The sequence below is a fragment of the Gossypium arboreum genome, chromosome 5 (genome assembly GCF_025698485.1).
Source record: "Gossypium arboreum isolate Shixiya-1 chromosome 5, ASM2569848v2, whole genome shotgun sequence".
NCBI classification, from domain to species: Eukaryota; Viridiplantae; Streptophyta; class Magnoliopsida; order Malvales; family Malvaceae; genus Gossypium; species Gossypium arboreum.
Genome location: NC_069074.1, coordinates 6,659,380 through 6,682,782, shown reverse-complemented (window position 1 = coordinate 6,682,782; position 23,403 = coordinate 6,659,380). Strand labels below are relative to the sequence as shown.

Sequence of the window (23,403 nt, the reverse complement as noted above, 5' to 3'; positions counted from 1 at the left end):
TTAATGTTTACATATAAAATTGATATCATATGATAAATTGTGTAATACATAAAATAAAATAAACAATATCACAAATGTATAAAATGAGTTAGGTTAGTTTAGCTCAAGCGTTGAATGTTGAAACATTCAAGTTTAGCTCATATTTCAAATAGATTTTTTTATCCGAACGATATTTTAAACCTTTTACTTTTATTCAAACCTTCTTATATTTTAAATGGGTAACTGGTTCATAAACACGTTTAATTCATTCTTACTAAAACTTCATGTAATTAAATTACATTAATAACTTATTTACACAATTATATTTTCGATTACATAAACATATAATAGATTATGTTACTTTCACAAGGTGGGTGAATAACAATTGTGTGATAAAATTATAAAATGGGTATATAATTAAATTAAATTATACTTTCACAATGTTTTAAGTCTAAATTTCATCATATGTATGCACTCTTTTGAGATTTTGTGCAAATATAAAAGATAAAAATACACTCAAAATAATATTTATTGATTTGTAATTTTTTTTATCATTTTACAGCTTATGAGTCACACCAATTGAATTAAACTCCCTCAAAATTTTAAATTACATTTTTATCCTTTTCTTATAACCTATAAGCAGTAATTATACTTTATCTTATTCGTTGTAATGTTGTTAGTCTCTATACTTTAATAAAATTTATGATTTAGTCACTGTGCTTAAAAAATAAAAATTAAGTCTCTTGCATTTTTATTTAAAACCTTAGTCTAATATTCATTGTCCTTGTTAATTTTCGTCAAAATTTGTTAACTTAGTATGTTTATTTTTGTTAATCATATGTCACATAATATAAAAACAACCTAATGAGTGTGCAATGTTGATAATTTTTTTATGAGAAATACTATCAATGTTAATGATTGATTGAGATTTTTAATCCAGAAAAAAATAAGAGTACTTAGTTTTTAACTTTTAAGCATAAAGATTAAATATCAAAAATTGTTAAAAGTGAAAGGACTAACAACGTATTTTCACCGAAAATACTCTAAATAAGCATAAAATATCTAAGGAGACACAAAAACGTGCCAAATTCTCGTTCCTTCGAAAACAAAATTTTAAAACGATTAATTGCAGTTTGACCCCAAAAGGACAAGCTGGCGACAGACTACCAGAATGTTAAAAGAATTCATAATTATAAATATTTTTTCAAAATTATCAACTAAATTAATGGTATAATATAAAGAAATTGCATTGGTTCAAGCACTTAATTGTTGATTCAAACATTCAACCCGACTCTGGTAAAAACACTTCCTCCTTAAATACACTTCTAGATGTATTATATAAAATATTTGAACACATATTATATAAGTTTTAAGTTATGCAAACTGTATTTTACAATTAATACCAAAATTTTAATAATTTTTAATATATATATTTTTGCACATTTATAATTTTGGAATTTCTAATTTTTAAAATATTCTTTTAGAAATTATATTTTAAAAATTATTGAAAATTCTATTTGTTTTCACAATTTTATTTATGTTTTAAACATTTTAAGGGAAATTAGTAGATTTTGCTACATGGCACAACCTGGGCATACCATTGTGAAATGTGACGAACTTAACGGGCGTCAGGGCTTACATGAAAATTGGTTTTTTAAGACTTAATTGTTTTCTTATATTCGATTAAAAATTCAATTGGGTGTTGTTTTTGATTGAGGACTCAATTGATCATTGAATTATTTTACAGGTGCTTTTTGAATATTAAGCCTTTATTTACCCAAATCCTAACGGAAAAAAAAAGCATCCGCGACGTCGTTTTTTGACTTTTGACTACAATCTTGAAATTCAGAGCAGGCGGGAGTGGGAACCAACAACCGGCCACTACCTTCCTCTCCTACCATTTTTTAATGTATTTTTCTTTCCTTTCGTTTTCAAGTTTAACAGATAAAAAAAAAAAAAAAGCTTCCACTTTTGAGAATGGTGGGTCCCTGGTTAGCTGGACGATAAAGCCAAGCCTCTCATCCTCCTCTCCCTTTCGGCTTCCGCAACCGGCCAACCCCAATCTCTCTCTCTTCCTATTCATTTTTAATATATTGGTAACGTTAAATCTCCAGTTTTAAACGCTAATCGAATATACTCTTGTTTTAATCTTATTTAGTGATATTTTAGTATTTTTAAAAGTTTCTCTTCATCTTTTTGCTTGGTCAGCTCCAGGTTTGCCTTTCTTTTTACCTCAAATTCTTGCTTTGAACTTTTTGATCAACCTTTCAGATCTAACATACAATGCCTGTTTTGCAGATTTGTATTTTTTTTCTCACTGTTTTCTGAAGTGATGAGAGATAATGGCTTTTTACAGTAAAGACGTCGATCCAGTATTCTACGGAGCAGGGGCAAAACCGTGTGTTCTTAACTCTTAACAGTATATTTTTCCTTTCCTTTTATTTATTTTGTTTTCTGTTTTAAATTTTCTGTTTTTGATTTATTCAGTGGTTTAGAAATCTGGTGCATTGAGAAACTCCGGTTGGTTCCAGTTCCAAAATCCCCGATTGGAATATTCTACTCTGGAAGTGCATATGTCGTTTTAAGCGTATGTTTTCAGCGTTTTATATATTTTTATTGGTTAAATTAGTGAAATGGAGTAGATGACAATTGTTTTTAGATTCAAACAAGATTTACATGTTTAATTTTTGGTTTTTCTCGAGACAGACAAGTGTGCTAAAATGTGGTCCTACACAGCACGACATACATTATTGGCTTGGAAATGATGCAAACGAGGTTATTGATTTTTTTTTTCCTTACCTCATTGTCTTTCTTTTCATGGACAAGATAATGTTCAATATTTTTGTTGAGTGTTAAATTTAATAGTTTCTTCTATATCAAGGATGCTAATATATTGACAAGAAAGTGGATTGAACCTTCCAAAAATTTCTAAATGAAGAAAGTTGTTTGGTTAAATACCACTCCATTTCGAGCTTTATCATAGAAATACAATTGAAGTATTTTATTTTTCGAAAAATGGTTGTTGGAATTCTTTAGGAAGTTTTTGTTAATTACATTTACTGTACAGAAGCACAGTCAAGTGCACTTAAATGATATAATTCAATAAAGTGAAACCCCAAATTATCGAGTATTGATGCATTCATCATAAGGGATAAGTTTCTATATAAAATATATAAAAAAAAATTATCTACTATTTTCAGTATCATGTCACTACTGGATGTTTTAAGAATGGCTTATGTATTGACAGGTAGACTCAGCCTTGGCTTCAGACAAAGCGCTGGAATTAGATGCAGCGCTGGGGTCTTGTGCCGTTCAGTATAGAGAAGTTCAAGGCCAAGAAACAGAGAAATTCTTATCATATTTTAAACCTTGTATTATTCCCGTTGAAGGAGTGTTTACAACACAGGAAGGGGCTTCGAATGGGGACACATACCAAGTCACCTTGTTAACATGCAAGGGAGATCATGTCGCTCATGTTAAAGAAGTAAGTTCTATTTTGAAGTTTGGGAATGATTTGATATGCTTTAATATTCGAGTTAGCATCTTAAGTTCTTGACACAAGAAGCAAAATGAAAAAAAAGAAGATACCCCAGATACAGGCTTTAAAAACAGTTACCAAAAGTGGAAAGATGAAAATTGAGTTGATGAAAGATCCAAGTGGGTCTTGTAATCTATCCTACAAGAAAAAGTCAGTTCATCTCACATAATACACTTATTTATGGATTAACTGTTCTATACCACGCATGTGTTGGTAATTATAGATGAACATCTAACTTACTTGTTAGTTTGTAACTATGTACAGGATTACTGGCTGTATTTATAATTCATGCAAACAAGTCCATACAAAGTCCAATTTAATGATTATGCTGCATTTATAACTCATTATCTCAATCTTTGAAGTTATGCTGTTCTGTTACTGCACTATTTTAATAACTAGATTTTATTGCTTAATATTAACTAAATTTCTTCATTTGTCATGCTTGCTGACCAGGTTCCTTTTTCTCGATCATCCTTGAATCACAATGACGTATTCATTCTTGACACTGCATCAAAAATTTTCCTCTTTTGTGGTTGCAACTCTAGCATCCAAGAAAGGGCTAAAGCTTTGGAGGTTGTTCAGTATATCAAGGAGAATAAGCACTCTGGAAAATGTGAAGTGGCAACTATAGGTTGGAATTTTCCTTTTAACCCTTATGCAAGTAAAAGTTATTGCAGTTATTAAATGGTTCCTTGTTGCAGAGGATGGAAAATTGGTTGGTGATTCTGATGTTGGTGAGTTCTGGAGTTTATTTGGTGGCTATGCACCGATTCCCCGGGACTCAGCTTTGGGTGGTCCGCAACAAGTTGATCGTCCTGTAACATTATTTTGGTGAGTTTGACTCTGAATTTGCTAATATATCCTTGTCATGTTGCTTCTTGAATATTTGTAAGCTTGTATTAGTACTCTGAAACAAGTTTATTTTGCATATGTAAAGCTGAATTGATACGGTATACCTGTCAGTGATTACCTCCAAATTTTTACAAATACCTGCTCTTTTTCAACTGTTCAACTAGTGGGATTATTATTGATTGAATCAACTTATCCCATTAGTGTGTGGGTGATACCAATCAAGTCATGCTTATTCTCTTTCTTTTGTTTTAAAAGAAATTTTTCGTTCTTTCTTTAAATGAAATAACTTACATATATTGAGTGACACTTTAAGGTCTTTCATCAACAGGATAAGTCTTCAGGGGAAACTATCTCAAATCGGAAGTGATTCACTGGAAAAAGATATGCTTGAGAAAAACAAGTGCTTTATGCTAGATTGTGGCGCTGAAGTTTTTGTCTGGATGGGAAGAAACACCTTAATAACGGAACGAAAGACATCAATTTCAGCTGCAGAGGTAAGAATTTTTTTTTCAGCTTCTTTATCCAACCTTTCCATTCCACTTTTTCTTCACACACATGCAGACATAGAGAAAGAAAGTTAGATTGACCAATCACTTGGGGGGGGGATATCAATGAAGACATCTGTGTAGTTAGAAAAATTAAATTACTGCTTCCTCTTCTCCCCTAACCTTTGACCTGTTCAAGATGCTTTGGCTTCTTATGGAAAGATTGGTGCAAGTTGTCTTTATCAAGAACATTTAGTAAATACAATAAGCTGCTGTGTTCCTGCAATGTTCCTCAATCATCTAAGCACTATTTATGATACATTCTGCAAGTCAGAACTCAGAATGCTGTTCTAAAAAGCAATTTACTTGGTTTATAATCTTATTAAGCCTCTTTGATCTTTCTTTTCCTTTGGGTAAACTTACTATCTATGCTAACATGGAAAATCAAAGAGGGTGCTCTGCTTGGACAGTAGAAGGATACTCTCTAATTAAATTACATCTCTTAAGTATGATGTTACATGCATTTGTTCCTTTAACATATTCACACATAGTAACCTTGGATAAACAAGGCAGGCTCCTGTATCACTTTATGGCTCCCTCAGGCTAGGTAAAATCCAGAGGAGAAGATCTAGTGGTAAATAATTGCTTTCATTCTCTTTAAGAAGATGGACATCTACGGATACTATGTTCCATCTTTCTGTTAAACTTTGATCTCCTGGAATTCACATTCATAGGTTTCTATCTTTCTGAATTTACTGTCTATGGTTTTACAATATTTTCTCTCATATTTATAAAAGTGCCAATAAGGCATAAATTATATGAAGAAGTTGATGAATGTAAGGAGAATCTGTGACATTTAGATGGAAGAATTTGTTGATGCTAGGAGAAGCTTAATTGCCTTCTTTCTCACTAGATTGCTGGCTATTCTTTTACAGGATTTCCTCAGAAAACAAGAAAGGTCAAATGGGACTCACTTAACATTTTTAACTGAGGGATTAGAAACTTTGATTTTAAATCCTACTTTAATAGTTGGCCACAAACTGCCGAGACCAAGCTGTATGATGAAGGCGAGAAAAGTGGCAGGTTTTTACCTATTGCAACAAATTAGTTGAAAAGGGAGAGAGAGAGAGAAGGCGGAGGGGAGGGGGAAGAAGGAATCAATTATACATTGCTAATTTTATCATTTATGCATTTCACTTGTTTTCTTTTCAGCAATATTCAAGCACCAGGGTTATGAAGTGAAGGAGCTTCCTGAAGAAGACGTCCAGTCTTATATAAATTGCAGAGGCACCCTGAAGGTAGCATCAATGGCACTAAATATTGTCTTTTTTTTTTCCTGGCTTATGGCTTAAACCTTTACTGTTTCACATTTGTTTAACACAATGCTGTAATATGTCAGGTTTGGAGGGTAAATGGTCACGAACTGTCTCTACTTCCAGCTTCAGAACAGACAAAGCTCTACAGTGGGGATTGCTATATTGTGCAGTATACATATCCTGGAACTGAAAGGGATGAGAGTTTATTTTATGCATGGCTTGGTCAGGGCAGTGTACTGGTAAGCATTGCTCATTTATACATGATTTTTGTTTTTGTTTAAATCTTAAGCTTTTGTCTGGTAAACCTGGATATGCTTAAGATAGAGGCATTATGATCCATCCTGACCCAGCATCTCACATTTGGAATCGTAACATGTAAAATATATCAAAATATCTGCAGATAAATTGATAGTCACGCCAGAAGTATTATCCTTTTTAATAGAAATCCTGTATGTGTATTTCAATGTCCTCAATGCCAACAGTGGATCGGGATTTTTTATCAACCACAAGTCCGTTATGAACAATTAGAAGAGCTTTACGTTGTAAATCTTCTAGGTTGTACCTTGCTTGAAGTGTTTTTGCCACCTTACTGGGCTGTTATTTGACTAATAAAACGTGTACTTGGAAATAACTTTTCCTTGAGAAGCTAAGTATAAAGCGTAAATGTTATCATTGTTGAAGTGCAATCGCAAAGGCTCTAAATATAATTTCATGGCAAAGGCATTAAAGGAATAGAAAAGAAACTATATCAATGAAAATTTCTAATTAGAAGTGATCATGTTGAATATATACCAACATGCCTTTTTCTTCTTTACTAAGTTGTATTTTCTTGTTTGGACTAAAACCTGGCTGTTAATTTCATGTGATACTGTTTCTTTTGCAAGTGTAGTATCTGATGCTGCATTTTGGTTTAACATGTTCATTTTTAAGACTAGCACTTAATCGGCTTTCTGACCATGTCATTTGTCTCCTTTTTCATCTGTTTTTTGTTGCAGGAAGACAGAGCTGATGCTGTCTTCCATATGGATGCTATTGTTGATTCAGCCAGAGGGATCCAGTAATGGCAAGTTTTCTTTTTCCTTCTCCAACACTTTGCAGTTGTAGTATTTACTGCCTCAATTTGGCTAACCCGATGGTACTAGTTGACTTTGGGATATTCAAGAGATAATCAAGTATTTTGAAGTCATTTTCTGTAATCCTACATAATTTGTTTCTAACTGATAATATTTTGCTTTATGAGAGAAACTAATGATTTTAATCATTCATGGCGTTGAAAATAACAAGCTATATCATGCAGATAAGTTTTATCGTGAATTCTAATTTTGCTTTTTGTGACCAGTTGAATGGGTCTTTTACATTTCCTGATTTAAAGGACTTACTTAATGATTCCTTGTTTTCATGAATTGATGAGGATTAACTATTCATGAATAAATGTATAACGCTAACGCCTTGTGCATCTCTTAAAAAATGATGTTTCACACTAGGTTAATCTTACACAAATAAATAAACAAATAAATCTAATGCTTCATTTTCAGGCCCAGATTGCTCAAAATAAGGAGCCACTTCAGTTTTTCCTTATTTTCCAGACATTAATTGTTTATAAGGTTGGTTCTTCACAAGATTCTTTTACCTTCAGCTCCCTTGAATATAAATTAAATTTTTTGTAAATCTACTTATAAAATAGGAGGCCCTCTAATACTTGATCTTGCCTTTTTTATTTCATGATATAAAGGGAGGTATTAGTGCTGGATACAAAAAATTTATTGCTGAAACCGGTGTTGATGATGATACTTATGATGAGAAAAAGACTGCTCTTTTTCGCATCCAAGGAACAGGTCCAGAAAACATGCAAGCTATCCAGGTTGATCATGTAAGTTGAAGATCTAACACTTATCCTAAATCGGAAGTGATTCACTGGAAAAGATATGCTTGAGAAAAACAAGTGCTTTATGCTAGATTGTGGCGCTGAAGTTTTTGTCTGGATGGGAAGAAACACCTTAATAACGGAACGAAAGACATCAATTTCAGCTGCAGAGGTAAGAATTTTTTTTTCAGCTTCTTTATCCAACCTTTCCATTCCACTTTTTCTTCACACACATGCAGACATAGAGAAAGAAAGTTAGATTGACCAATCACTTGGGGGGGGGATATCAATGAAGACATCTGTGTAGTTAGAAAAATTAAATTACTGCTTCCCTCTTCTCCCCCTAACCTTTGACCTGTTCAAGATGCTTTGGCTTCTTATGGAAAGATTGGTGCAAGTTGTCTTTATCAAGAACATTTAGTAAATACAATAAGCTGCTGTGTTCCTGCAATGTTCCTCAATCATCTAAGCACTATTTATGATACATTCTGCAAGTCAGAACTCAGAATGCTGTTCTAAAAAGCAATTTACTTGGTTTATAATCTTATTAAGCCTCTTTGATCTTTCTTTTTCCTTTGGGTAAACTTACTATCTATGCTAACATGGAAAATCAAAGAGGGTGCTCTGCTTGGACAGTAGAAGGATACTCTCTAATTAAATTACATCTCTTAAGTATGATGTTACATGCATTTGTTCCTTTAACATATTCACACATAGTAACCTTGGATAAACAAGGCAGGCTCCTGTATCACTTTATGGCTCCCTCAGGCTAGGTAAAATCCAGAGGAGAAGATCTAGTGGTAAATAATTGCTTTCATTCTCTTTAAGAAGATGGACATCTACGGATACTATGTTCCATCTTTCTGTTAAACTTTGATCTCCTGGAATTCACATTCATAGGTTTCTATCTTTCTGAATTTACTGTCTATGGTTTTACAATATTTTCTCTCATATTTATAAAAGTGCCAATAAGGCATAAATTATATGAAGAAGTTGATGAATGTAAGGAGAATCTGTGACATTTAGATGGAAGAATTTGTTGATGCTAGGAGAAGCTTAATTGCCTTCTTTCTCACTAGATTGCTGGCTATTCTTTTACAGGATTTCCTCAGAAAACAAGAAAGGTCAAATGGGACTCACTTAACATTTTTAACTGAGGGATTAGAAACTTTGATTTTTAAATCCTACTTTAATAGTTGGCCACAAACTGCCGAGACCAAGCTGTATGATGAAGGGCGAGAAAAAGTGGCAGGTTTTTACCTATTGCAACAAATTAGTTGAAAAGGGAGAGAGAGAGAGAGAAGGCGGAGGGGGGAGGGGGAAGAAGGGAATCAATTATACATTGCTAATTTTATCATTTATGCATTTCACTTGTTTTCTTTTTCAGCAATATTCAAGCACCAGGGTTATGAAGTGAAGGAGCTTCCTGAAGAAGACGTCCAGTCTTATATAAATTGCAGAGGCACCCTGAAGGTAGCATCAATGGCACTAAATATTGTCTTTTTTTTTTTCCTGGCTTATGGCTTAAACCTTTACTGTTTCACATTTGTTTAACACAATGCTGTAATATGTCAGGTTTGGAGGGTAAATGGTCACGAACTGTCTCTACTTCCAGCTTCAGAACAGACAAAGCTCTACAGTGGGGATTGCTATATTGTGCAGTATACATATCCTGGAACTGAAAGGGATGAGAGTTTATTTTATGCATGGCTTGGTCAGGGCAGTGTACTGGTAAGCATTGCTCATTTATACATGATTTTTGTTTTTGTTTAAATCTTAAGCTTTTGTCTGGTAAACCTGGATATGCTTAAGATAGAGGCATTATGATCCATCCTGACCCAGCATCTCACATTTGGAATCGTAACATGTAAAATATATCAAAATATCTGCAGATAAATTGATAGTCACGCCAGAAGTATTATCCTTTTAATAGAAATCCTGTATGTGTATTTCAATGTCCTCAATGCCAACAGTGGATCGATTTTTATCAACCACAAGTCCGTTATGAACAATTAGAAGAGCTTTACGTTGTAAATCTTCTAGGTTGTACCTTGCTTGAAGTGTTTTTGCCACCTTACTGGGCTGTTATTTGACTAATAAAACGTGTACTTGGAAATAACTTTTCCTTGAGAAGCTAAGTATAAAGCGTAAATGTTATCATTGTTGAAGTGCAATCGCAAAGGCTCTAAATATAATTTCATGGCAAAGGCATTAAAGGAATAGAAAAGAAACTATATCAATGAAAATTTCTAATTAGAAGTGATCATGTTGAATATATACCAACATGCCTTTTTCTTCTTTACTAAGTTGTATTTTCTTGTTTGGACTAAAACCTGGCTGTTAATTTCATGTGATACTGTTTCTTTTGCAAGTGTAGTATCTGATGCTGCATTTTGGTTTAACATGTTCATTTTTAAGACTAGCACTTAATCGGCTTTCTGACCATGTCATTTGTCTCCTTTTTCATCTGTTTTTTGTTGCAGGAAGACAGAGCTGATGCTGTCTTCCATATGGATGCTATTGTTGATTCAGCCAGAGGGGATCCAGTAATGGCAAGTTTTCTTTTTCCTTCTCCAACACTTTGCGCAGTTGTAGTATTTACTGCCTCAATTTGGCTAACCCGATGGTACTAGTTGACTTTGGGATATTCAAGAGATAATCAAGTATTTTGAAGTCATTTTCTGTAATCCTACATAATTTGTTTCTAACTGATAATATTTTGCTTTATGAGAGAAACTAATGATTTTAATCATTCATGGCGTTGAAAATAACAAGCTATATCATGCAGATAAGTTTTATCGTGAATTCTAATTTTGCTTTTTGTGACCAGTTGAATGGGTCTTTTACATTTCCTGATTTAAAGGACTTACTTAATGATTCCTTGTTTTCATGAATTGATGAGGATTAACTATTCATGAATAAATGTATAACGCTAACGCCTTGTGCATCTCTTAAAAAATGATGTTTCACACTAGGTTAATCTTACACAAATAAATAAACAAATAAATCTAATGCTTCATTTTCAGGCCCAGATTGCTCAAAATAAGGAGCCACTTCAGTTTTTCCTTATTTTCCAGACATTAATTGTTTATAAGGTTGGTTCTTCACAAGATTCTTTTACCTTCAGCTCCCTTGAATATAAATTAAATTTTTTGTAAATCTACTTATAAAATAGGAGGCCCTCTAATACTTGATCTTGCCTTTTTATTTCATGATATAAAGGGAGGTATTAGTGCTGGATACAAAAATTTATTGCTGAAACCGTGTTGATGATGATACTTATGATGAGAAAAGACTGCTCTTTTTCGCATCCAAGGAACAGGTCCAGAAAACATGCAAGCTATCCAGGTTGATCATGTAAGTTGAAGATCTAACACTTATCCTAAATAGTTCTCTTTCTCTCTCTCTCTCTCTGACACATCCACAGACACCAGACAGTCACATGCCTGCTTTATTATATCAAACTTTTGCTGATAACCATTTAAAAGTCATGTAACGCCCCTTACCCGAGACCGTTGCCGGAGTTGAGCACAAGGCACTACTAAACTTATTTGAGCACTTAACCAAATTTAGATAATTTATATAATACTTTTCAGACAAGCTGTCCAACTGTGTCATAGTTGCTAAATAATTCATATCTCGAGTTATAAAACTCGAAATCCAAATCCGTAAATTTTCTCTGAATTTATACTCATATATCTACTTACCAATTTTTTCTAGAATTTTGGTCAAGCCAATTAGTACAGTTTATTATTTAAAATCTCCCTGTTTCAGGGTTTGACTACTCTGACCTTTGTGTATTACTTAATCAGATATCTCTCTGTACAGAGCTTCAATGACCATGCCGTTTGTCTCTAATAAAACTAGACTCAATAAGGAATCTGTACATATAAAGTATGACTTCTAATTGTCTTTGTAAAATTTATGGTGAATTTTCAAAGTCAGAATAGGGGATCCAGAAATCGCTCTGGCCCTGTTTCACAAAAATTTAAATATCTCATAAAATATAGCTCATATACCTGTTTTGCTTCTTCCATATGAAAATAGACTCATCAAGATTCGATTCCATAATTTATTCATTATTTAATTCCATTTCTACTATTTTTAGTGATTTTTCAAAGTCAAACTACTGCTACTTACCGAAAACTGTTTTAGTACAAATATTGTTAACTAGTTTATAACATCTTTACTTCAATTCATTCAAACTCTATACATGCCATATAAATCTTTAAACATAAAACAAAAACTACCTGAATTGATCTGAATAGTGTGCCTGTTGTGTTGATCCGATCTACCCACTTCACTTCAAGTCAATCTACATAAAAATATTAAACACACACAAGTAAGCTTATTGAAGCTTAGTAAGCTCATAGGCATATAAACACAAATCATATCAAATATCGTACACAATCATATATCTATTAGTTTAACTATTTCATCCTCCAAATCACAATTTCATTAATAACTCATTGGAATAATTTCCATATGGCAACTCACAATTTAACTCCCTTAGGCCCATTTCTTATTTACTTCATTGTCAAATTAGGGAACAATAAGGAATTGAGTGCTTCATTATCACATTGCCATAGTAAACCATGGACTTTCACATTGATACGCATCACACATCAAGCCATAGCCTTGCCATGGTCTTACACGGTTCACATATCATACCGAAGCCATATCCTGCATATGGTCTTATACGGAATCACATTATCACATTATACCGATGCCATAGCCCAGCTATGGTCTTATACGGAGTCACATTATCACATTGCACCGATGCCATAGCCCAGCTATGGTCTTAAACGGCACACTTGTCACATATGTTTCATCAACTCATCGTGGTCATGAATAGAAGCACTCAAATCCATTGTTCCTACTAATTTGTACTTTTAGTTACACATTATTCATTAGTTAATGCAAATTGATAGTATTCATCAACAATAAAATACTTTAACAATCATAATATTTTCATATCAAAACATTGAACTTTGCCATATGAACTTACTCGACTAATTTGTAAAAGTCGAGAAATTGTGGACTATTCTTGAATTTTCTCCTTTCCACGATTCAGTTCTTTTTTGATCTATAATTATAAAATCATTCCTTCATTAGCATCCATTTCAATTCTATTTCACTTTACAATTTATGCTGTTCAAATTTCAAAATTGCACTTTTACCCCAAAATTTACAATTTTCACAATTTAGTCCTTCTCAATTCACCCATCAATTGAACTAATTTTTCTCAATTAACACTTTATTTTATCATTATAAACTATTTCAAAACCTTTTATATTCTTAATTTCAATGAAACCTTCAATTCACAACTTTTTCACAATTAGGTCCTAAATATCATTTCCTATCAAAATCACTTAATAAAACCACCTTAATATAAAATTAGAACTTAAATTTCATAATAATTCATCATAAAATTCCTTATCCATCCAGGGTAACTTCCAATTTCACCCATAAAATCAAAAACTAATGAATTCTACAAGTGGACCTAATTGTAAAAGTCATAAAAACATAAAAATTATCAAGAAAAGTAAGAATTAAACTCACATGATGTAAAATATGAAAAACCAGCTTTCTCCTAGCTGAGAAAATATGAAGAAATGTCTAGATTTTTCAATTACATCATTATTTAACTATTAACTTTTATGCTATTTCTAATTTTGCCCCTTGTTCACATTGTTTTCTTGCTTATTTCATACCCAAACCGTCCAGCCATTAACCTTTGGGTCTAATTGCTCTTTAAATCCATCTTTTTAAATACTTAAGCAATTTACTCACAATTTAACAAATTTTGCGCTATTTTCAATTTAGTCCTTTTTAATTAATTAGCCATCCAAACGTTAAAATTTTCTAACGAAACTTTAATACTAACTCAATGACACTCCATAAATATTTATAAAAATATTTATAGCTCGATTTTCAACTTTGAGGTCTCGATACCTCATTTTTGACCCGTTTGACCTAATAAATTCTTTTAATTCACTAATTTCACCATTTCACAAATTCTTCTAAATTCTTACTTGACTCATAAATATTAAATTACTATCTTGTTCAATCTTATTTGTCGAATTTAGTGATCTCAAATCACCATTTCCGACACCACTGAAAATTAGGCCGTTACAAGTCATGTTTCTGTTTGAGGGCCTAGACCATTGTCATTGTCCTTGTCAAATGTTCTAGTAATTATAAGAGCCTCCTCAACTCTCCTTACCATCCTGTTAGTAGTATGAAAATTATGATTTCTTTATTAGAGAAAATACACTTCCAAGTTACAGAAAATCAGCTATAAGTTTATCCAAATTGTGGTTCCTGTTGGGAGCAACCTATGTTGCCAACATATGCCAAATGTCAACGAATTAGTTGCCTAGTATTCCATTTTTTATTGGAATACTGGTTCAAGATTGAATATCCAGTTTAATTTTCGCCTTGTTGTTTGCTGATATAATTTATATGCTTAAATTGCCAAAGGAACAAAACTTTATATTCAAAGGTTAAGTCAAGCTAAAAGATTGGTTAATTTTCCTCTTCAGAAAGCTTTGAACTTTTAAGCAGAATGATTAGCTTTGTTCAGCTCTTCTTAATTTGTTTAGCATGTTAGAAATAGATTTTCTATTTTATGATATCTTACAAAAATATTGTGGAAGTTGTTGGATTCTGCATTATCAGGAGTCGCTACTCTTTTTGCTTTTTTCTTTCTCCCTCAGCATCAAAATGATCCTTTACATTATGACTCATTAAACTAAAATCTTTTCAGGTTTCAAGCTCCCTGAATTCATCCTACTGTTACATCCTGCAAAGTGGAACATCTATCTTCACTTGGATTGGGAATCTCACCTCAAGCAAAGACCACGATCTTCTTGATAGAATGATTGAGCTGATTAATGTATGCAATTATGTTGTTCAGAATGGATATAGTTTAGATGTTATATTTTATTTTTCTATTTTTGCACTAAACCTTCTGTTGGTGGTCAATGAAGACATTGCTACAGATTTATATGGGAATTCCTCATTGTTGCTTTGTGGGCCTAACTCATTTAATTATTATTGATGCTCTATTTTGGTGATGCCATTCACAGCCAGCATGGCAACCCATATCAGTGAGGGAAGGAAGCGAACCAGATAGTTTCTGGAGTTCACTTGGTGGAAAGACGGAGTATCCAAGAGAAAAGGAGATGAAGAAATTTATAGAAGATCCACATTTGTTCAAATTTACCTGTACTGAAGGTAAGCAAGTTATCCTCTCTTTTTTGTTGTTCTCTGGAAGGATAATTTGCTTCTTCCTTGGTTCAGAAGTTTTCTGGCTGTAAATTGCTGCCAAACATTTCTGACAGTTGGTTATGGTTCTTTTGCTGCTTGGTTTGGTTTCCCTTTCAGGTGATTTCAAGGTACATCTTGGTTGGATCTGTTGCCTTGCACATATTTCATAGTTAAGCACCTTTGGATGCAATATAAATGTAGATTTTAAAAGAATTGTATTGAAACTTATCTAGATAAAGGAAATTTCTGATCCCATTAGAAATTTAGAATGTCAAGAGGATCGTATTTATGTGAAATCTGGTTCCATGGACTTTCTTCAAAGGAAGATCTCTATGCTCATGTAGATTGGGTGTCTAAAATGAAGTATAAAAAGGTTATGTCATCTTGGATTAATCTCATCCATCTACTAAAAGAATATATAATGGTTTGAAAGCTTCTCTATGCAAAATTTTGACTTCCTTGAAGCTTTGCTACTGTTGTATTAAATCATCTCAATTTTAGTCACGAGTCTAAATATTGATTGTGGCATCTTATTTTTTCTCCATTAAAAATTTAAATTCCAAAGGCAAAAAGTTGGGATTCTATTCATTTATTCTTCTTCTTTTTTCTTTAGAAAATAAAAAAGTACTACTGAGCTATAAAATAGGTCTTTGGATTGTCTTGAGTATTTACTTTTGGTGGTCTGGTTTCAGGTTAAAGAGATATATAGCTTCACTCAAGATGATTTAACAACTGAAGATGTATTAGTGCTAGATTGCCATAAAGAAATATATGTTTGGATTGGACGCCACTCGACTATTAAATCAAAGCAAGAAGCCCTTAACTTGGGTCTGGTAAATATACAAGTCTATACTCTTTCAGAGCTTATTTTCGTGAAGGTTGTTTTTGTCATTTTGTGTCATGGATTATTTGGCAGCGTGACATACTGATATCACGATGTTAAGTATTTATAAATGTATTTCAGTATGTGCATATTTTATACTCCATTTCATTCTATGCTTTCATATTTGTATGCTTGATTGGCAGAAATTCCTTCAAACAAACATTCTGGAAGAAGAACTTTTTTTGGAGGCTCCTATATATGTTGTTACAGAAGGGCATGAACCACCATTCTTCACATGTTTTTTTGAATGGGATCCCTCGAAGGCAAATGTAAGTGGGTCATCTGCCTTAGTAAAAGTATCTACTTTAAGGTCCTTTCAGATGATATTGATGTTTTTTCACCGTCTTGCTCAACCATATTTTTATTTAATTTGTTATGATTGTTTTCTAATCAAATTTTCATTCGATCGGATGCTAAATCTTTGATGACTGGTGATGATACGGTTGCACTGGTCACACAATATTGTAAAATGGGTAAAATTACCTTTATAGACTAGAAAGACAGGTATATTGGCGTAGAAAATGTTTCAGCTGAAAAAGGAATTTCTGAGCTGCTGGAATTATCTAAATGTTAAGATCCGATTCAAATTGTTAAAAGACATAATATTATTTTTCCCACTTCATCGGCTGAAGCTTTTAGGTTGATCTAGGCTATCATGATAGTGCAACCCATCTGAGCTAATGCAGCGGCGGTTGAACCTTGGCAACCTTGTTATGTTTAAAATTAATTCACAATTTGTCAACTGGAAGTGAGGTACCTGTACCCTTTGTAGAGCCTATTAGACTTGCAAGTGAGGAAGTTTCAGGAGATATAATCTTTGTATGATCCCTAGTCCAACCTATTAGGTTAAGCTTTTAGGTCAGAGGCTATCATGACTTGGTCTACCATTCATAGCGACAAATTTTCCTTATCCTTGAATTATCAAAAGCAATACATACAGTGCCCAGCTATTTCCTTTATGTACTTTTGCTTCCTATCAAATAATACCCTAGTTTTGCTACCTGGGACTTAATTTTAATTGGAGTTCTCATGATTTAGTTATGCAATTTTTCTGCAAGAACACGTTAAGTTTAAAGTTTTAATTCAGTTACTGCCTTGCAGATGCATGGCAATTCATTTGAGCGGAAGCTAGCTACCTTGAAGGGAAAAACATCGACTGGAACTGTAAGTGACTGTTGCTAAGCTTTATTTAGATGTATTTGTGTGAGACTTTATGTATTCGGTTTATTATGCTGGTGTTCTTGTTTGCCTTAGTGTAGTTTCTCCCACTCATCTTTGTTCTGGATTTCTGTTGGTCTCAGTCACATCTGTAACACCCCTTAACCCTTATCCGTCGCCAGAATAGGGTTATATAGCATTATCGGACCTTTCAGAACGATTACAATATTAAACAATTCAATTAGTATACATTTCATAAATTAATCATATTGTCCTTTTTAAAAGTTCTCGAGACCATAAATACGTATGAACAACGAATCGGAATTAATTTGGGTTCTCTGAGAATTTTTCGTAAAATTCCAAAATTTTTCCTAGGTGCAGGGCACACATGCCCGTGTGGTTAAGGGACACGTCCGTGTGGCCCCATAACATGCCCATGCCTCAGGTTGTGTCCTATCCCATGTAACTCCATGACTTACCTCACATGGCCAAGTCACACGCCCGTGTGATAGGCCGTGTGGTCAATTTATTGTTCGAAAATTCAGTGCAATTTTCACCTGGGCAGGGCACTTTCCTGTGTGTTAGGTCGTGTTTCTCACACGGTCTGGTCACAGGCCCGTTTGCCAGGCCGTGTGGACTCAAAATGAGTCTTATACACCAAGTTTATCAACCCTGCAAATCTTGAACACCAAGCAATTCAAAAACCATTTATTCAACCACTTCAAAACACAATTAAACACACTCAATCGTATCAAAATAGACAATCTAAGTGCCTAACCAATGTGCCTATATAAATACTTCACATATTTCTATCAAAACAATTCAATTATACTTCATTTAAGTAAATTTAATATCATGCCATTTCAACCCAAATATTTGCCTATTTCAAATTCATTTACACATTCACTTAAAAATACCACATTGTTAACTCAACATAACATATATATTTATATATATAACCAACCAAATATCATTTTATAATATCATTTACAAACATTTTCTCAAAATGACCAATATAAAACATCCTAGGTATATGCCATTACAAAAAAAAAATTACTTCACCACTTTGAGTTCTGGATCGACTTTGGATGCTGATTTGGCATTTCGACTTTAACCTAAGCTGTGCACACTCAGTGGTATTTCTATAATCTGAAAACTTTAAATAAAATGATATAACACAAATATTTTAATCATCTAGAATCCTTAATCATTCAATTAATCAATTCATAGATAAATCATTGTCATATATTCAATCTTTATCAATAGCTATCTCAATAACTTTTCTCAACTTGATTCTCACAATCATCTATCAATATCAATAATCTTTCCATGAATCCATGATTCATGTTTTCCATTTAAACAATTTAATTCAATATCTATTTCAATTTCATAATCAAAATCATTCAATATCATTTATATTGCCAAATTATTTATTCACCCCTATTAATAAGACTTGGACTTTGGCGGATACACAGATCCAACCAAAACACACCAGTATGGCACCTAGTGTCCCATCGGATAATTTGAAATAATAGATTGACACTCAGTGTCTCATCGGCTAAATCAAAGTAAATTGGTACCCAGTACCTTATCGAATTTAATAGTTTGACACTCTGTGTCTCATCGACTCGAAGTCGAAGTAATCCCTGAATACTTCCAATTCTATGGCATGCCAACTATATCCGACTCAGCTCGATACAGTTAATAAGGTTTTAAATCACTTTTCAATTTCCAAACAATATATACATTTCAATTCAAATGCTCACAAATACTCATAAATTCAATTCAATTCATTTCAATACTATAATACCAATACTCACCTCTATCCATTTACTGTACACATGAAATAATAATTACAACAATTAATTATTAAATTTGGATTATAGAAATACAAACCGTAATTCCCGAGTTACTCCTCGTTAACCTTGTCTTTTCCTTTCTTAGCCTAAGTCGCCGGCTCAATGTTAGCTACGAAATTAAAACAATTTAAAATCATCAATACACACAATTTCACCTTGAATATTTCAATTTCTATTTAACTTTTGCCTAAATTTCCATTTAATCCCTAACTAAGACTAATTTTATTTTCTTTAAAACTAATTCCATATTTTCATTCTATTCCCACTTTAAACAAATTTTAGCTCTCAAATTTTACCATATAACCTCAATTTCAAAAATTTCACAAGTTAGTCCTTATTGTTCAAAACTTATAATTTATTCTACAATTCAATCCCTTTTCTCTATTCTAACTTGAAATTTTATCAATTTAACCCCTAACACTTCAATTTATTCAATATGAATAACATCTAAAAATTCACTAATTTCTAGAATTTCAACATAAATCAAGTAGTATTTTATTTTAGGTCTCTAAAAACATAAAAATTTCAAGAAAAGGGACTATATTGACTTACCAATTTGAGTTTGAACCCTAAAATCCTTAATTCTCCTTCTTTTCTTTCTATTCTTTCTCTATTTCGTTTCTGCTTTCTCTCTTTTCTATTTATTTCTTTTATTCTTTAATTATAATATAATATAATATTTTTTAAATAATAAGTAAGTATATATATTACAAATGTATGTATTTATTACACGTGTATATTATTACTATCATACAATTGTTATAATTTGGTTTATTCATTTATTTAGTCCCTTAACTTTTCTCTATTCTAATTAAAATAGTATGCATTATTGTATTACCTATGAGAATTAAAATAATCATAATTAATCTCAAATTAATTTAAATATAAAACACTAAATAGATAAAATTTCCTGAAAAGAGTTGCAAATAGCAACAGACGAATGGAAAAGTAAGCAACTCAATTTGAATAGCAGCCAGTAGCAATCAATGGCCATTCGAAGAAGCAAAAGAGCCAACGACAAAGAAAAATAGGAGAAGTTTTACCCTACAAGAGTATTTCGGTAATTCTACCCTACAGGGGTATTTTAGTAATTCTACTCTATAGGGGTATTTCAGTAATTCTACCCTACAGGGGTATTTCAGTAATTCTACCTTATAGGGGTATTTCAGTAACTTGGTAAACTAAACTATTCTAAACAGGGATAACAGTACGAATGAGCCTAAAGCCCATTCTCAGCCCAAATGGTCCCACACGCTCGTGTGGCCCTTTTAGCCTAAATCTAGCCACAGATATGAGATTCAACTTTTACTCTATATGCAATTTAGTTCTTATACCTAATTATTCTTAATTTCAACTAATTCACCTAGCCAAAACTTAATTAACCACACAACTAACTTTGTAAATATTTTTAATAAATATTTACGAATCCGTTTGTCGAAAACGAAGACTCAAAAATACACTTTCCGATTATTGTAAATTTTGGGTCGTTACACCAATAAGGAAAGAGACGATGTCTCCATAAAAAAATTGTCTTTTCTTATGCAGTATGAAATAGTCAAGACAGTCAGCCTGTTCTACCACTGAAGTTTTCTGGGTGTGTATAAACAGGGTGACTAAGTATTGTCTCTAGTTTGGCCAAAAAAATTGTCTCTAGTTATTAGGACTTTTCCATCCTCTCAACAATAGCAATAACAGTTGGCTGTATTTTTTATCGAATTGCTTACTAGAGGAACAAAAGTTTGTAGCACACTTCATTTTTTGGAGTAACCTAAGATTTCATTTACCCAGAACAATAGAACCTGCTACAAAATGGTACAACCGTTAAAAGCAGAACATAGGGTTTAGCTAAAAATCTCCTGATCTATGTTTCAACAGTGGCTAAGTCCATTATTGGCTTGCGCTTTACTGATGTGGTTGTAACAGCCTAGGTTCCCTCTGATTTCGTCCTCAATGCACTTCATTATTTCTGGGATAGATGCAGATGTTTGAGCAAATAACATGCTGTTCGTGATAAACTTCCTGGTGATCCCGATGATATGGGCCCAACATAATACCCAATTTATTCTCCCGCCTTTAAAAATGTAGTGTTTCTTGACATTCCCCACAGAGCTTTAGTCTTGTGAGGCCAAGACATGGGTGCCATTACCTATAAGGTGGTCCAACCAGTATCTGGGGTTATTACCAAGTAAAAGATACCTTTTCCTTGCTGGAAACTTATGATCAAGCTACCCCTGATTTATCCTTTACTGTAATTCTATGACAAGACTTATAAAAGCTTCATGCAATACCATTCAGGCACCATCCAGAAATGCACTAAAACCGCGCTCCAGGGATGCTACCCCAGATGGCTTAAGAAGCAGATCTAGCAGTTCAAATGGATGGGAAAGAAGTTTTTCTCCAGCATCGACAGTATCAGGTTCACATTTGAAGTTTTCTGACAACTATAGTATATCCAGTCCAACTCCAGTTGCCAGGAAGCTGTTTACGGGATCCTCTCCTTATCAAGGTGCATGGAAGATAATTGATTTTTTATTGAAATTATTTAGCCTTAAATCAAGCTTTCTTCTCTTTCAAGAATATGCCTATACTTTGTAATGCTATTTCTTGGGCTTCAAAATCTAAACAGGATCCAGCAGATTCAATTACATTAGAATAGGAGAAAAAGTAATGCATCTGACATGTATGTTGAATTTCATTGTCCGTTTTCCTAGATTTAAACGCCCAATAAGTTGCATTCTTACTGAACTGACCAGACAAAACTTGATTATTACCTCCACCCTTCTGGATCAACAACTTGGACAGTTAATTCAGAGAATTATACTCTAAATAATGAATAACCCGCATTAGGCAGGATGATTCTGAGACACACTTGCATGGTTAAACTTCATTCAGATGAATTGATTTGCAACTAATTTACAATTCACATTATATCAGGATGCCTTGTTTTATTTTTGTCTTTGTTTTCTACTGACATTTTACTTCTGGTAAACTGCCTGTAATATGTTAATTTTCTTTAAAATTTAAATTACTTTTTCTACAGATTCTCCCGTAGTAGAGCCAAGCTCCCCTTCAACGAATGAGAATTCACACCAGATCGATGCAAACGAGACTAGTGCTAATTCATTAATATATCCTTATCAAAGATTGACAGTGTCGTCAACTGAACCAGTCTCAGGCATAGATGTGACCAAAAGAGAGGTAAGAGCTGAAGTTAAGAGCTTTACAATCTTGCTCCATCTAGTGTTCAAAATGAGAATATTAACAGTACTTCACTTTCAAATAATGATATTTTAAGAACTCCAAAGTTTGATGTTTTGCTATGGTGTTGCAATTTCTTAAGTTCAATATCTAATCCTTTAAATTTTGTTGTAAAAAAAGAACAGAAAAAAATCAAAACTTTGTGCGCGACTGTTGGTGATGCTAAGAACCAAAAATTATATATTTCAATTCGTTTTCCTTACCGTGATATCTATTAATCACTGGCTCACTGCCATTGATTTCATCTGCCTATCCTTTGTAATGCATATGAAATTTGTGGTTGCATTTTCCTGTAGGCATACTTGTCTGAGGAAGAGTTTGCAGAAAAAATTGGCATGCCAAAGGGGGCCTTCTATAAACTACCTAAATGGAGACAAAACAAGCTCAAGATGGCAGTCGATCTTTTTTAATCCGTGATATACTGACGATAACTTCTGCTTGAGTAAGTCTTGATTGATGACTATCTTCCGGCACCCCATTTTGTTATTAGCTGGAATGAAGGACCCTTCACTTACCAGTTATGTTCCAAAAATTGCATCTAATCTGTAGTCATTTCCCTGAGCTTATAATCTATTATAGTCTCTGTTTATGCATCTTCCGAGAAATCAAAGTATTATGAAACACTAGTTTTCTATGGTTTTTGAAACATATAAGTTGATCCTATGTTTCTTGTACTTTTAGTTATTGAATTGTACTAGGAAACCAGTTATGGAGGCTTTTTTTTGGGACAACGATAATGATTCTATGTTTTTTTATCTGAGGTTTACTAGTTTGCAAATAAATTGATGTAATTGAGATCAGATGTTTGTTTTATTAAGCATATAATCAACAATTTCATTGCTTTTCTCTTATGAAAACTACTGGGTGAAGTTCAATTCCAGTTGAACCTAATGAACTTGTTTTAGGATTTTAGCCATTACCAAGGTCAGAGGTAAATCT

The 23,403-nt window shown here is 33.0% G+C and overlaps 1 protein-coding gene across 1 annotated transcript; it reads left to right on the top strand.

Moving 5' to 3' along the window:
* The first annotated feature begins 1,813 nt into the window (after positions 1-1,813).
* LOC108489334 (villin-1) lies at positions 1,814-23,321 on the top strand. Its single transcript, XM_017793803.2, is given in 25 exon segments — positions 1,814-2,075; positions 2,278-2,377; positions 2,467-2,566; positions 2,686-2,754; positions 3,227-3,463; positions 3,971-4,148; positions 4,219-4,348; positions 4,698-4,863; positions 9,136-9,286; positions 9,422-9,507; positions 9,610-9,765; positions 10,518-10,586; positions 11,061-11,129; positions 11,257-11,291; positions 11,293-11,321; positions 11,324-11,391; positions 14,804-14,932; positions 15,126-15,273; positions 15,424-15,434; positions 15,999-16,139; positions 16,333-16,458; positions 17,291-17,353; positions 21,502-21,712; positions 22,247-22,404; positions 22,761-23,321. Coding segments are annotated over 24 exon segments (2,700 nt in total). The 5' UTR covers positions 1,814-2,075; positions 2,278-2,321; the 3' UTR covers positions 22,875-23,321.
* The last annotated feature ends 82 nt before the right edge of the window (positions 23,322-23,403 follow it).